The following is a 17500-nucleotide window of genomic DNA, read 5'->3' as shown; positions in this document are numbered from 1 at the left end:
TATGTGAATTAAAAGGAAAAAATATTGATGATTTTATACTGAATTGGTCTATTCTTAAAACAGTTTTATATTTTAGCCTGTTTTTTTATTGATTTTTTATTCTATACAAAATATATGAACTAAATTTTGTGAAAAAAATTGCGTAATAATATGTAAAAACAAAAATTTTTCAACATTTTTAAGCACACCTACTAATTTAAAAAACTTAAAAATAAAATTTTAAAATACTGCTAATTAAACAATAGGCATTTGCATTTAAAATAACTTTTAAAAAAATTTAACAAATTGCTACCAATACAGATGAAATTATCTTTACCCATTTTCCATCCAGTCTCACAAGTACATAAGAAGCACTCTTCTTCATATTTGCAAATACTGCTTTTCCAAGTACAAGTTTTAGTGCAGTGAGTTATGTCTAACAATAAAAAGTAAAGTCAATTTAACACGCCATCTGAGAACAAATTGAAATCATTACGTGTTTAAATATTCAAATCCTGTAACATTATTAACTACGCAGTAAAGTTTGCTTTATTAAATTTTAATAATATATATTAAGAAAAATTCTTTCTATACTTATTTGTATAATTATGCTTAATATTTTAACCTGTTTAAGTTTTAATACATTTTGTGTTAAGATAACTTAATGCAGTTAAATAATCAATTTATCTAATTTAATAGCAAACAATCATGCTATTTTTAAATTATTTTATGTAAATCGTTTTCTAGGATAATCAAAAACATCTTAAGAAGTTGTCGGGTAATACATTCCTTTAATCATTTTTGTAAATATTTGAATTGAATATTGAAATTTTGCAGAAATCAATGATGATATTCTTCAAAATGCTTTTTAAGTTGCACTCCATTTTTAAATAACTGATTTTGAGTTGTTTAAGTAATTGTCAATATACTTTAAGTTGACAAAGTTGTATATTACAGTATACTAGTTAAATAAAATATTACGGAAATATTAATTAGTTTTTTAAACGTTTATTTTACTTTAATAATGCTTCGTATTTAAGCAAACAATTTTTTTTCTTATGTAGATGACAACCGTAGAGGAAAAAAAAGTTAGTATTGTGAATTTTTTTTTTACTTTATTACAACTTCCGTTTAATTTTTTTATTTAGTATATATTTAAACAATTGTTCATTCATTATATAGATGAAAATCTTGAAGAAAACATGGATAAGTTTTTTAAAATTTTTTTTAATATATTATAACTTAATACACTAATTTTTGTTTATACTTAAACAAACAATCATCTAATTAAATAATTAGGTCTTTAATAACATGGTGTTGTCATTTTAGTTGCACAGGCTGTTGAAGATTAAAAGACTTAATTATTTTTAAATTTATTTTTCGAGTTTTTGAAGAACTCTAAATAATTCAAACATCCCTAAGTTAAATATGTACCTAGTAGATTTACAACTTTTATTGCCTTTGTTTAGTTATGTTTTTTTATTTTTATTTAAGTGTTCACTCAGTTCTTGCAAACAATTTTAGTTTTTTTGATTTTCTTTTTCTATTTATATTATTACTTTTTAAAAAAATAAATGAAAAATTATGTTTTTATATATTTTTTTAATAATGATGGAGATTTGAATTGTTTTTAACATTTGTTTGTTAAAATTAACATTACTCATTGCTTAATTTAAATATATCCCATATTTTTATATATTTTTATCTTTGTATTACCATTTACAAGTTTGGGTTCACTTGTTTTATTTTTTGACTCTACGCAAATTTCTATTATAATGAGTTTCACACATTTATTTGTGTATATCGAGTGTAGGTTTATCATCATTGCATGTATGAACACTTTAGGTATATTTTACTGTAATGTTTAAGTATATTTTACAGTAATACTTAGATATATTTTGCTGTAAAACTAACTTAATTTTTTTTTCACTGTTATTGTTTATATTTTTTATTATATAGATAAGTGATCAAAACATTGTTTTTAATAAGTAACGCTCATAGAATAACTATCATAAACGTTAAAGCAGTTTAAAGTATTTTTTTCTAGTATTAAAAATAAGACAAGGATATAGTTTTTGTTTTGATTGGCAAAAATTGGGTAATAAAGCAGAGAGCAAAAAACAAGCATTTATTGTGGCATTACACAAGGAAGGTTTTATCATATCTGAATTTTTTAACACGAAAAATTACTTCAAATACTATTGCTTCTCAAAATTTAGTTATGAGAAAGTTGCAAAGAAAGCAAGAAACTGGAGGAAGTCAAAGTTGTCATTGTTTGGGGGAATCATAAGCAACGCTGAGCCACAAAGACAAATTCTTATGTGTTCGAAGTAAAAGGAATTGCACTCGAACTGCTCCCGATATTTGCTACGAACTTATTTCTATGCTGAAATACTAATAACTGTTTCAACCGTAAAACAAAGTCTTCGCAATTACGGTTTTAAAGAATGTGTTGCTGCCAAAAAACCATTGCTATGCAAGCTAAATAAAACTAATCGATTAAAATTAATCGATTAGCTTAAAATGGGCATAGAGATTAAAAAAAAATAGTCTCAAATCTTGTTTCAGATGAATCAAAGTTTGAAATATTTAGAGGAAATCATCGACAATATGTTTTTTGTTTAATTAGAGAATGCATTATAAAACAAGCCTCAATCCCGACAGTCAAGCATGGTGGTTATTTAAAATTGGTCTGAAGATGCTTTGCTGGAAAAAAAAGTAGGTGACAATGTACAAATTGAGGGCTTTTGGGAAAAGGTTTGAAATTGTGGGTCGCGGATTAGTTTTTAAGTAGTGTCTTGATCCTCAACACACATCTAAATTCTGTCGTAATATAAACCACAATACCAGCAATGATGCATACGTTTAAACTAAAACATTAATTAGGTAAACTACTAACTAGAATTAACTACCTTTATATCAATGCATTAATTAGCTAACCTAATGTATTACACATGTCAACAAAAAAAAAAAATTACTGGTGTCCAAAATATTTTAATGAATTTGGGGTATTTTTGGGGTGCTGATTCTGAATATGCTATCAGTTTTGCCAGATTGGCTCAAGTTTTTGATATTTTTGGTATCTTATTTATAGCACTTGTTGGTAAATATGACGCATCATCTTATTAATTTCTTGGAATTAGTACTTGAACTGAGCAGTTCTCAATATAGTTTTTTGTTGATTAGTGTTCTAAAAGTTTGTTCATAGCTTGATTTTTGCACTAACTTTATGTTGTTGTCTGTTTTCCAGTGAAAAGCATGAACTCATCAAGAAGAAGTTGTCTTAACGATCCAGACTCATTCTGTTACATTTGTGGTGAGTATACACTGCAAAAACATAGGAGAAACATAACAGACTTCATAAAAAAAGTGTATTTGGCCTATTTTGGGGTTATGCTTGGAGACCAAGACAAGTTTGGGCACCACACATAGTGTGCAAAGCATGTATCGAATTATTTCAAAAATGGAGCAAAGGACAAAGAAAAAGCTTCAAATTTGGTGTTCCAATGGTGTGGAGAGAGTAAAAAAATCATCATGATGACTGTTATTTCTGTGCAGTGCAAGTGCAAGGATTCAATAAGCATAAGAAACAAAAATGGGAGTATCCTAACATGGAATCTGCAAGAAGGCCTGTCCCTCAATGTGAAGATGTGCCTGTACCTGTGTTTGCCATGTTACCTGATCTTTCCCCACCTGATGATGATGAAATGCAGGGTATGGAGCTAAGCATTAGTTCTGGAAGTGAACCAGAATGTGAAGGAAGTTTCAGAACACCTACACAGTTTACCCAAGGAGAGCTCAACGATCTAATAAGAGACCTCAACCTCTCAAAAAGTGCATCTGAACTTTTAGCTTCAAGGCTAAGTGAAAAAAATTGTCTGACGCCTGGAACTAAAATTACATCTTACATGACCAGAGAAGAAGCACTTCTTAAATTTTTCTGCGAAGATGACCTACTTGTATATTGTAAGGATATTCCTGGCCTGATGCTGCAAATGGGTTTACAAGTGTATCGTCCTGAAGACTGGAGGCTTTTCATAGATAATTCTAAAAGGAGTTTGAAATGTGTTTTGTTGAACAATGGCAATCAGTGTGCATCTCTTCCAGTAGCTCACTCAACTAAACTTGCAGAACAATACAAAAATGTCAAAATGGTCTTGGAGAAACTGTGCTACCATGTACATTCGTGGCTGATATGTGTTGATTTAAAATTGATCAACTTTTTACTTGGACAGCAAAGTGGATACACAAAGTATCCTTGCTTCATCTGCATGTGGGATAGTAGAGCAAAACATCAGCACTGGGAGAAACTGAATTGGCCTCCAAGTGACACCTTGACAGTAGGAGCATCAAACATAGTGAACGAACCTTTGGTGGACAGGGAAAAAATCATTCTACCACCACTTCACATAAAGTTAGGATTAATGAAGCAGTTCGTAAAGGCATTAGACAAAGATGGTAATTGCTTCATGTACATCTGCAGATCTTTCCCTGGTCTTAGTAGCGAAATATTGAAGGCAAGAATCTTTAATGGTCCTCAAACTCTCAAACTCAGAAAATCTCAAAAACTTCAGCCAATATGGCAAAACTGATGACATATTCAGAATCAGCACCTTAAAGTTACCCTAAATTCGTTGAAATATCTTTGGCCCCAAAAATGCTGTTGACCTGTGTTATAAAGGACTTGTTAAGATAGATAGTTTTTCATTGGGATTCTTTTGCACAAATATTTAAAATATAAATGTGATAAAATTTTGTTTTGTTTTTTGTATTATGATTTGTGTGAGTGTATTTTGTTTTTATTATTTTATTTATTTATTTAATTTTAACGCATTATATATATATATATATATATATATATATATATATATATATATATATATATATATATATATATATATATATATATATATATATATATATGTATATGTATATATATATTTATATATATATTAATAAATATATATATATATATATATATATAAATATATATATATATATATATATAAATATATATATAAATATATATATATATATATATATATATATATATATATATATATATATATATATATATATATATATATATATATATATATATATATATAAATCAAACTTTTCTCACGTTGTAGATTGTTTTGGTTCAAATTTTTATTTATCATGTAAACTAGAACAATTCTATGTAATTATCAATATTAAGAACAAGACTTTTATGTTTTGACTAAACAGAAAATATATTGTCAGAAAGAGTAATTAAGTTGTGTTTCGGAATTAATTTGTTATATTAATAGATGCCGCGATAAGAGATGGAGAATTGAGAGTTTTTTTTTTTTTTTGGGGGTACGATAAAATTACCAGTTGCTCTAGTGTTAAGTTTATTTGTAATTGAATAAAAGAAGTTTTCTGTGAATTACGAAGGTACTAATCCCATTTAATATTTTAAGATAAATAAGTTAATAGCATAGATATTGATTTGAAAAATGTTTAGCGCTTTCATTTCTTCTAATAGAGATTTAGCATGTGTATGTTTGTTTTTATGATATATCATTCTTGAAGCATGTTTCTTCCGTCGATAAAGAGACATTGATTTTGTCTTGCGTATGCTTCCCCAAACAATGTTAGCGTATGTAAGATGGCTATGTATAAACGAAAAGTAAAGAATTTTTAAGTTTTTTTTGTGATAAAAATGGTCTAGGTTTGAAAAGTAAACCAAGAATTTTAGATATTTGAGTGTTGATGGTCTTTATTTGGGCTGTCTATGAAATGTTTTTGTCTAAAATCAATCCAGGAAATTTAATTGTTTGGGTTCTTTCAATATAGTTGAAAACGATATTTAGATATTAGTTGTTTGGGTTCTTTCAATATAGTTGAAATCGAAATTTAAAAAAAAATATGTATAACTTCAAAAAAAGTTAAATATATTGTCGTGTAAACGTATAACATAACTTTGAATCAACTTAAAAAATTGTGCCTCTTAACAGAAATGTGCAAAAAAATAAACAGTTCTACTAGCTAAATTGAACATGTTTCAAATTTTAGACATTCCTTATTACAAAGGAGAAAAAAAAAAATTAATAATTGAAAATGACATATAAACTTTATTGTGCTGTTGCCTTCTCCAAAAAAATAAGAATAATAGATAGTAGACCACCAGGAATAGAAGGTGCTGCAAACATTAGTTTTAATCGTAAAAAACCAAGTGAGATGCAGCAAAGGTTCTTCAAGATATATTGTTTTTGATAAACTTGAATCTAACAATTGATTCAATTAACTTTTGTACAGGTAAAAAAATCCATAATCATAAGTCTAAAAAACCAAAAATTTTACATTGCATAGCAATTGGAACAATGAAATTATACTGTAATACAGCATGTAACAACTAAATGGTCTCTCATCACCGGCATCCACTTCCCGTAAAAATTAAAAAATTTAAATATCACTCTAAGTTTATTTAAAAAAAGTTGCGTGACTCATTTTTACATTACCATACTTATAATTATAGTAAAATCTAGGTTATTGTGATAACAGTGAGCTGAAAAAGTAAAGTTTTATCTCAGTTAAAGCTCACCAACCACTGTGAGACTCATGCTGCAGCAGAATTGAGATTTTTTTCAAGCCCAAATGTCCCCTACAAGCAATCAATGAGTGTTGACTTCTTATCAAGACAAGAATAAACTGTAGTATTATAAGCAAACAATCCACTTTTCATTTGAAAGTTTCTGAAAGATCGTTAAGGTAAGTTAAAAAGAGTATTGGGTCAAGAATAGAACCTTGAGAGACCCCTGAAGTTTGCGTGACGTTTATAGTTTGATTATAAATGTCTGGCAATACCTAGTTGCTAAAATTCGCGTGACCAGTTTAATTATAAGTTTCATGCCACCCCTAATATTTAAAAGTCACATGACCATTTACATTCTAATATCACGCGTTAAATTGATTTTTGTGACATGGCTGTTTTATTAAAAAATTTGAAACAACATTTTTTACAGAGTGGTCAAAACAATTCAAAAATAAAGCGCGTTAAATCCTCCTATATTCCTTAATAACTAATAAAAATAATCATGTATGTGAATTAAACTCAGAAGTTATAATTATAAAACTCTTCAAACGCTAACTATGAGGTGCCAAATAGGCGTGTCTACCCTACTATTTATCACTAATAATTCGCAACATTTTTACAAACCTTTTACAACTTGTTACATTGTTATTGCTAAATGTAAACTTCTTTTACTAATTTTAAAGTTCCTGTGGTAAAAAGAACTTTAAAATTATCAAAAAAAAAAAGAAATTTGGAGTTGGTTTTTTTTTATGGGTAGGTACACTTCTCTTCCTCTCCAACCATCATCTTACAGTGACGGTCATGGTTATATTAAAATAAAAGTTATTTATTCATTGCATTCAGAAATATCTAGTTATTTAAAACCATTTAGTTATTACAACCCAGCCGGCATCTCTACGTTGTTTCAAAGTTAAAATATGGTTAAAGCCTTGTTTCAACGTTGTTCAAGTATGTCTCAACATTAAACAACGTTACGGTTTAAACGTTGTTTATTTAACGTTGATTCAACGGTAAATTAACGTTGACAAAAAACTTAAAAAACGTAACGTAAAAAAAAAACCAGAGCAAATTGAAAAAAACAATGTTTCTCTTAATTGTTAACTGCCGAAATAACAGTAGAGCACTGCTGTTTACATGAATGTGTAAACGAGCTTTTGGCTATACTGATAGCAGTAGCCTTCTGCTGTCTGCAGAAACAACTTTTTGTATACCAGTCTCAAGACCAAAGTAACAGTCTACAAATCAGTTACTGTCAGTAACTGATTTTGGAGACTGAAGCAAAGTTCTTTTATCTTTTAATGAGGATAAGAAAAAAAGAAACACAATTAGACAACGTTGGACCACAATTAGGTAACGTTGATAAGTTCTCGATGGCTGCAGGCAGTATTTTATTTTTTATTTTTGAGTGAATTTTTGTTTAAATTTATTAGGTTTGTAAAAATATTCAATAACAGTTGTTTTGTGAAACTATTTTAATTTATAGAGTTTTAAAAGAGAGTGTTATATTAATTTACTGATATAAGAAATGAGCTACGAAGCCAAAACACAGTGACAAAGTCTGCTTATAATTGTGAATTTATAAGCCAAATAAGGTTATTTTCGTTGGTAACTGAATTTGATGAAAAGGACAAGATATTAGATAACGAAAAAAACACAATCACCATGGGTGAGTTTTAATAAGTATTTTATTAAATAGTTATATCCTTTAGTTTCAGAGGTTTTTTTTAGTTTTATGTCTACAGCTTTATGTCAAAACTTATAAAAACTTATGACTGTATATATTAAAACAATGGCTTCTTCTTTGGGAGTATAATTTTAATGGTTTAAGGGTAATTAATGTTTAATGTTCACAGTTTCCTTTTCATTAATATGATTATAACACATTACGAGCGAGGTTAGGCAATTTTTACGACCAAATACTATTCCTGGTGTTAACTTGTTATTAAGATTAGGACTGATTTTTTTTTTTTTTGTTATACTACGAGAAGATTACCAGACCAGGCTTACAAGCTCCTCTTAAGATGAAATTGAGAGTTTTATATCCAAACTTTTCTCCAGGAAGATAATACTTAAGCTTTGCTAAAAAATATGACTGTTCTAATGTAGGATCAATTTAATGTCATTACAAGTACAATATAAAAGCAAATAACATATTTGTATTGTTTTAGAGCAGGATTAACGTTACCATTCAAATTTTAGCAGAACAAATAAAGTGATTAGATGTCATTTTTATCAGTCCCTTAAAAGTATATGATAATTTGTATAAAGATAATTAAAATTTTAAACAGTAAAAGCTTTACATGTTTTTTTTTTGTTTATTTTTTAGTTGAATCAATGACAATTAATTGGTGTAATTATCTTTAAAGGACAAAGTAATGCTGAGGTAATCAAAATAATTTTAAATGATTAATGAATTTTAAGGAATAGTTTATTTAAAAAAAAATTTGTTTAATAATGAATTCAATTTAAATATTTGAAAAAAAGAGTTTATATTAGTTCTCACATAATTAATTTTAGTTCTCTTATCTATTAAAATTTAGAATATTTTCCAACAATTCTATGGCCTCCATAAATATGAAGGGGAAAGGTAGAAAAATATGCTTTAAGAGCACTAGTTTACATGGTGCTATGAAAGGTATATCTTTATAAGATATATAAAACTTTTTCTTTTTTATTCGCAGCTTCTTATATTAAACACGATGAATCGACTGAAACTTTAATTGATGGCATTCTGTCTGACTTCTTTAAATACGCTGCATTTCAAAAAGGTTGCGGAAAAAAATGAAATAAAATTAGATGATTGCTATATATGTTTACATATATTTTAATAAAGAAGTATTTTCTTGTTGTCAACTATTATTTTGTTTTCAGTGTTAATTCAACAACACCTAAAAAAAAATCAATTTTGAAAAAAACCTAGGATTGAGTTAATATTTAAGTAAAATATGAAAAACCGAACTGATATAATATTTTTATTTTTAATAAAAACGATATAGTATTAAAAATTGGTATTAGTATAATGTTTATTAGATGAAGATAAGTAAAAAATAAGTTACAAGTTGTTTTTTGTCTTTAAAACTGTTTGAATGATAATATATTATTTACTGAGATGTTTTTGTTTTTAATTTTTGTTGCTTATGTATTTTTAATCAAAATTAGATATTGTTGTGTGATGTTTCGTAATATACCTTATCTTATAGTTTTATATTATTAATAAGTATTATCTGTTTTTGTTTTATATTCTGTATTACTCTTATGTAGATATTTATATTTTAGCAATCTGGGGTTCTTTCATTATTTTCCTTAGGTGCCTTTAGTAATTTGAACACAATATATTCAGAACCCTGCATAAAAATAGAATTAAAAATATATTAATAAAAGTCCATTTAAAATATAATAAATTTTTAAAATAAAGAAAACCATATCTTTGGTAATAATGTCTACTAATATTATTTTTTAGCAAGTATCGCAATTATAAAATGTCAAAATTTTGCTAGTTTAACTAGGCCTGTTAGTACTATACATTATGGTTTCTTCATTTTTTCATTAGTTTAAATAATGTTTTCAAAATCAAATACGTGGAAAGGAGCTGTTTAGAATGAAGATTTACAAAGAGAAGAAGGTGTAAGTCCATCTAATTGGGATAGTGATAAAACTATTTATTGGCCTCCAGGTACCGAAGGATTGACTGCACTAAAATACCGAGAAGAATTGGCTTAAGTTTCCACAAATAAAAAGTAAATCCTCTTCAGGTATTGCATCTATATATTACAATTATTATTTTTAAAATAATGTGGTAAGAAGAGTTATTTTGTTGATACAAAATATATCACTATTCATATAACTATTTAAATTACAAAGAAAGCAAACATGATTGTGAAAAATTTGAATTCACAACTACAAAAGAAAAATGTGAAAATGAGAATGTCTATTTACGAAAAAGGAAACATAAACAGAGAGAATTTCCTGATTATTTCCCAAGTATTACTTTTACTATTACATATTACATAGCTATTACTTTTATGTGCTTGGATTATATAAATTTCAATTTTCATACCTAAAATAAAAGATTTTTTTATAAATATCATGAATAAGTAATTATATTTTACAGGTTAAGTTATCAAAGATTTATATGAAGTGTCAATGCACTTGACCTCCACTTTTTCATTGATCAACTCTATCGGTAAATATATAATTTTTTTTTTCTTTTTGTTAATTTACCTCCCCAAGGCCCAGAAGATCAAAAGACGAAGAAGCTACTTATTTATTGTTATAACCCTCTCTTTCTTTTTTTATATTTTGCATCCAGGTTTCCACTTGTTTGGTTTTTTCTTCAGTTTAATATATCAACACAAACATAATATTAAAATTATTTCAGGCTTTTTACAGATAAATCAATTAAAATTGGTTGGTGAAACGTTTTCAAAAGGTAGAATGCACACAATGATGCTGAGGTAATCAAGAACAGTATTGGACTCTTACCTCATTTAAAATCAGGGTGACCACAGCTCCCCTAAAATCCTTTAAAGTCCTCTTTTTTCAAAAACCACGTCTAAAATCCTCTATTATCCTTAAAAAAGTTTAAAATTTGATCAAAGGTCATCTTTAACTCCTCTTTCTTATTTCTTAATAGAAGTACAATGTTCAAAATACCCATTCTTGGTCTGCAAAACTGGTTGACGCCTGAATGTGAAAGTGATTGTAAAAAATTGCTTTAGCAAGTGCATACTATTTAACATAAAAAATGACATTATTGACACCTGTCCAAGCCCCATAAGCGTAAAAACATGGACGTTAAACCTAAATTAAAACAAAAAAAATTCTCTAAATTAGATGCAAAATCTCAAAAATCCTATTTTTCTTATAAAAATTTTATGTGGCTACCCTGATAATTATAATTCAACGTTAGAAAAGTTTAATATTTTGATTACTAATTTATTTTCATAAAAGGTTGTTTCATTTAAATTAAATATTTGAAAAAATTCTTAATAATCATCTAAAACCAGGGCCATCCCGAATGGGGGTGTAATGGGTGTCCCACCACCCCCGAAGCTGTCATATAAGCATTTAAGTTAACAAATTTAGCAAGTTTTGAACTATAGTTGGTAAATTGCAAATATTGGGGACCTTATCTTATTGTGTATGTGACTCTAGTTGGCAAAATATACTTAAAACACCTCCTCTCACTCCCCATGGAGACCACTTTGGGACAGCCGTGTCTAACAGTAAAATTATATTTTAAAAGTTTAGAATGTTTACAAAAAACTTTATGGCCTTTATAGATATTAAAGGTAAAGGTAGAAAAATATATTTAAGAACACTAATTTGGATGGCGTTGTAAAAGGCATACCTTTTTAAGTTGTAACACTTTCAATGCAGCAAAAGAAACCTTGGCAAATGGAATATTGTTTGACTTTCTAAAATACGCTCCATTTCAAAAAGGTGAGGAAAAAGAAATTTGTGTAGATTTTATTTAATTATATATAAATATATATAATATTTAAATATATGTTTTAATATTACAAGTTTTAACTCTTTCTTTACTCATACTATTTAAACTAAATTGAACTGAAAAACTTGAGTTTAGCTCTAAATAGTCTAAGTATAGACTATGGATAAATTTAATATCCATAATATACCTTGATAATGTAATAGAGATGTACTACAACACTATTGGACATGCATAGTACGTTTTGATGGTGATCACAGTTTTTAACTACGGTTTCTGTGTTTACAAAATCTTTTTTAACAGTCAATTTAACGTTGATAAATCAACGTTAAAAAATCTGTCATTCTAAACGTTGTATCAACATAATTTCAACGTTATTAAACGTTTTTTTGCATTAAATCAACGTTGACACAGCGTTTGAACCTAACGTTGATTTAACGTTGATAAATCAAAGTTGAAAAAAATTTTCATTTTTAACGTTGGATAAACTTAAATTCAACATTAGGTTTCAACGTTAGTTCAACATTATTTCAACGTTGCTTGCGGGCTGGTTAAGCATTCGTTATTTGGAATATTCTTTCAAATTATCTTCTTGTAATATAATATTTATGATAAAATATTGATTAATTATATTTTTATATATATGGTGCTTGGCGATAAGCAATTGTGCCTTTCTTTTACTCCAGCTAATAATTTTATTTTTTATGTATGAAAATGAAAATTGTATTTTTAGTATGAGGACGAAATAGTTAGCGTTATTTTACCGTTAAGAATCAGCTCTCAGGTAATATTATTAATTCAAAAATTGTCAGAACTGTTTAAAATTTATAATGTGTTTTTTATGTTGCGTATAAAACAGAATTTTTTGAATTTTCTCAATTTTACTTGGTTGAAATTAAAAATTGAATGTTTACAAATTTTAAAAAATTTGGGACCAAAAATCTAATTCTTCTTTATAAGCCCAAATAAGGTTCATCTTTAAACCTGCAATTTTTTAGCCAATTATATATTTTCAATTTTAGTTACTTTTTTGATAAATACTTTTTTTCTGAGAAAAAGTTGTTTAAATGCTAAATTGGTAAAGAAAACAATAATACGTATTAATTACATGATATCAAAAGTTTTTGTTTTGACCATAAACACACGCTTCTCTCTATCATACTTTTCTTTTTTTGACGCGGAAACCATACTACTGTTCAAAAAAAGTGTAAATTTGATAGGAATTGTAACACTTGTTAAAACTTATGAAAAGCACATACCAAAAAACATAGTTAATAGTTAAATATCTCTAGTTTAAAGACTAAGAGAGTAATTGCTCTTGAAAATTCCCATTTTTAGTAACCACTCGTAAAAAGTCAAATAAATCATAAATCCTTTAATTGAAGGTCATTTTTTTCTGCTGAAAAATTTTATAAAAAATTTGTGAGAAGTGTTTTACATAAAAAAATTAATTGTTTACCTGGAGAATAATTTTGTAGAACATGACTGGTACAGTTTTCCTTTAAATTTTTCCTTAATATTTGAAATGATCTCCAAAAAAATCCGGCACTGTTTTCAAAATATAACTTTATTGGAATAACAATGTCAGATTCACAAGAGAAGCAGTTAATATTATTAATAAGAGCGACGATACTCTGATTAACTCCAACTTCTGATAATTTCATTACCTAAAGCGCATTATTATTGAAAGAGCATAAGAGATTTTATACATAACTTAAATTATTATTATTTAAAAGTTTAGTAAGTTTTTTTTTTAAATAAAATGCTTATTTACGTAGCGGAACACTTTTTTAATTTTACGAAATTTTCACGAAATTTTACGAAAATCATACCTTATATTGAAGCAACTTTGAATCACTATAAACAACATTTACTGATGTGTAATTATATTGAAGTATTATGAAAGGGGGAAAAAAGTATTCCCAAGATACATTAACAGCTGGTTCATCAAGATTCCAATAGTTTATTTGAAAAGTAATATCCAAGAAACTTCTAAAAAATAATTTTTTTATCATCAACTGATTCTTAAAATGAAATTTTGAGTCAATATAACATAAAATTGTAAATCTGTTGGTGGAAAAGTCAATTTGATATTGAACAGTAAAACTGTTCAATATCAAATTGACAAAAGTCAATATGACGTTAAATCTTTTTGCCTAATATCTACCAATTTAATAAACCATCAATAGACTATCAGCTACTCATTTAAAAGCTATCTTCTACATATTAACATCGAGTTTAGCATTGTTTTAAAAATAGCTTAGCATGTATGTTAAACTATTAAAAAACTGTTTTTTTTAAATAAGCATAACATCTACTCTATCAGCTTTGTTACTAACTCTATTAGTTATTTTGTTGTTGTTAATTTTTTTTTAATCGTAAACAAAAATAATGTAGGCCAGCATAAGTAGCATATGTTGTGCTACCGTGAAGTTATTATTGCTGCAAATAGAAATGAAGCAATACCTATAACACAATTTGCAACTAAAAAAACTGTCCTACAGTATACCATAACAGGGAGCTAATGCTAATACTTTTTATAAAAAAAGTTTTCTTGAATTTTCAAATTAAATTTTTAAACTTTTTTTACTGCCTAATGTTGTAAAATAGAAGACTTCCAGCTTGCAAACATTGATAAAACGTTAGATAAATGTTGCGCGTTGCGTTGACCCAACATCGATTGGCAGCGTTGTTTTTATACTAATTTGGTTGCAAAAACAACTTCGTCAAAAATCAAAAAACAACGTTGGCCCAACGTTAAGTCGTTAAGTCGGCAGTGCGTAATATTTTACGTTAATTCAACATAGTACTTTACGTTTGCACAACGTTGTATTTTATATTGGCAAAACGTTGTATTTTAAGTTGATTTAACGTTATATTTTATGTTTGCACAACGTTATTTTTAACATTTATCGGAATTAAATTCGTTTGTTTTATATTATATTATATACATATATATATATATATATATATATATATATATATATATATATATATATATATATATATATATATATATATATATATATATATATATATATATACAGCGCCGGCCTTAGCTTTTTCACAGGTTGGGCAAAACTTGTGAACGCGCCCCTAGGTATATATGGGTGGGTTGTTACCATTAACAACGAGACCAATGCTTTAAAATGATGAATGACTAAATAATGAGTGACTAAATAAATAGACAACGCAAAGTTGCTTTTAAAATAACAAATATTTTTAATAAACATATATTAAATCCTCTAACTATATAAACAAGACTTATTAAATTTTAAAATGTAACTTTTCTAGCTTTTATGTCCGCGAAATCTCATATCAAACTAGAAAAATCTAAATTTTCAGCTATTTCTTGCTCGATTGATAACATAGATAGAGAATTAAGTCGATCTTGCAACATGATATTTCTTATATATGTTTTAAGTAACTTCAGTTTAGAAAAACTACGTTCTCCACTAGCAACAGTAACAGGTATTGTAAGAAGAATGCGCAGAACAATCTATGTGATTGAATATAACTCTTGTAGACAATGTTTTTTAATAAAATTCAGTACAAAAAGTGGTGTCATCTCTTTTCTATTTATTTCATTTTCAACATTGCTTAATTTATCTTTAATAAAAAACCGCACACTTATTAGTTTGTCGCATAGCAAAGCACCATCAATTTTTGATTTTGTATTTACAGTTATTTTTTCTTGTAATTGTTTACACAATTTTAAAAGTTCATTCTTGATGGGCAAATTATCCAAATTAAATAAAAAACTCCATATATTTACATATTCATTAAGTTGTTCATATCTTTCATTTATTGACGACAGACATGTATTTTCGCACTCTTTAAAGTGGCTAAAATATTGGATCGATGTTTAAATCTTCAGCTAACTCATTGGCATCAACCGTTGCTTGTTTAAAGCCAAACGTTCTGACATTTTCCAAAAATGTGATGCATTTTTTCAACATTTCAGCGCACTGTACTAGATCCATGTCTTTGGCTGGCATTGCTTTACTAACAACGTTTATTTGGAATAGTACAATATACCATGCAATTACAGAAACTAAAAAACTATAGTCTTTTAATTGTTCTGATAATATTTGCGCTTCGTGTGCAATATCGGGAGTTTTGGTTTCAGTTTCATATAAAGTAATTAAAGCATCATGTACGCGGCTTATTTGGTCTCAGATGGCTTTGAGGCTCTCAATTTTGGCTTCCCAACGAGTGTATAATCGTTTAAGAGTGAAGATTGTTGTATGACTAAGTAAAACATTCCAACGTGAAGTTGGTGCAGAAAATAATGGGAATAATCTTTATATTATGCCAAGAACGTTAATTTTATTTAGTGAAGACTGTGCTGCGTCACAAATAACCAAATTGAGAGAATGACTTCCACATGGAAGGTAAAAAGCAAAAGTATTCAAATCGAATATTCCCTTTTGTAGACCTATCTTTTTACCATTCATATTTGCACCGTTATTGTAACCTTGCCCTCGACAAAATATTTAGTCCAAAATCTTTTAAAGCTCCAATTATGGTTTCTGTTAAACCAACCCCTGTCGTGTCGTTAACATTGAAAAACCCACGAAAGTGTTCACTTATTTTTATAGGATATTCTGATATACTTATAATTTTATTCGTAAGCGAGAGCTCTTTGTGAGATACGTCAGGAGTGCAGTCAGCAATAATAGAATAATATGTACTTTTTAGAGCTTTGGATATAATTATGTTGGTTAATTTTGATGCCATTATATCTATCATTTCATTTTGAATGGTTTTTCCACAGTAATGATCATAAATATCTCCTTTAAGAGCTAGCCTGACGTGGTTTTACATAATAGGATCAAATTTAGCGAGTAATTGTACCAAACCTAAAAATTTGACGTTATTAACTGCATACAATTAATCAGAAAAACCTCTGAAGGCCATATTATTTGTTGCCAAGAATAAAGTAAGGTTCATCAATCGTTCAAGAACACTTCGCCGCCTTAAACTCTCCTTTCCAATTAGTTTTTATTCTTGTTTATCAATAGTTTTACCAGCTTTCATTCGTATTTCTATCTCAATCCATAGTTGATAAGCATTTCTATGTGACTTAATATTTTCGTGAATTTTTCATGCTTCTGTTAAATTCTTCCATTTATTGAATCTATTTCCGTTTAAATTTAAATAATTGTAATAATGCATGCGGTTGTAATAAGCATTTGAAAAATGTCGTCTTCTTTTAACGCGTGGATATGTGTGCAAATTCACTTGTACCGCACATATATTATTACATAATCAACAAATTGAATTTTGCGATGAATTGGCCACAAACCACAGTCCGAGTAATTGATTGCTGTTTCTTTGGTGCGATCATTTACATCACCATCTTGGCAATCATCATTTTCGTTATCAATATCTTTTTCATCGTAGTGAACATAGAATAATTTCTTTAAATAAATTATTTGAAGAAATTATTTTTATAAAAAAACAAACATTCGAAAAAATGTAGCTTGACTTATTTTTCTATTTATTAAATT

At 27.5% G+C, this 17500-nt stretch overlaps 1 protein-coding gene across 4 annotated transcripts in view; it reads right to left on the bottom strand.

Annotated features, from left to right (window-relative positions):
* LOC136091562 (hemicentin-1-like) overlaps positions 1–17500 on the bottom strand; it is a 160077-nt gene that overhangs the window by 85783 nt on the left and 56794 nt on the right. For 2 of the 4 annotated variants that reach the window (XR_010644080.1, XM_065819246.1), the window contains exons 8-10: positions 13820–13979; positions 13447–13654; positions 293–415 (exon numbers count right to left, since the gene is read on the bottom strand). Coding sequence is in view for 2 of the 4 variants with exons in the window: in XM_065819246.1 (XP_065675318.1) it covers positions 293–415; positions 13447–13654; positions 13820–13979 (491 nt within the window). In the remaining 2 variants the exon portion in view is untranslated. The remainder of the gene's footprint in view (positions 1–292; positions 416–13446; positions 13655–13819; positions 13980–17500) is intronic. The other 2 variants (XR_010644081.1, XM_065819247.1) reach the window with 1 other exon arrangement.

The sequence above is a fragment of the Hydra vulgaris genome, chromosome 15 (assembly GCF_038396675.1).
Source record: "Hydra vulgaris chromosome 15, alternate assembly HydraT2T_AEP".
Lineage (NCBI taxonomy): Eukaryota > Metazoa > Cnidaria > Hydrozoa > Anthoathecata > Hydridae > Hydra > Hydra vulgaris.
This window is presented reverse-complemented; position numbering and strand designations above follow the sequence as displayed.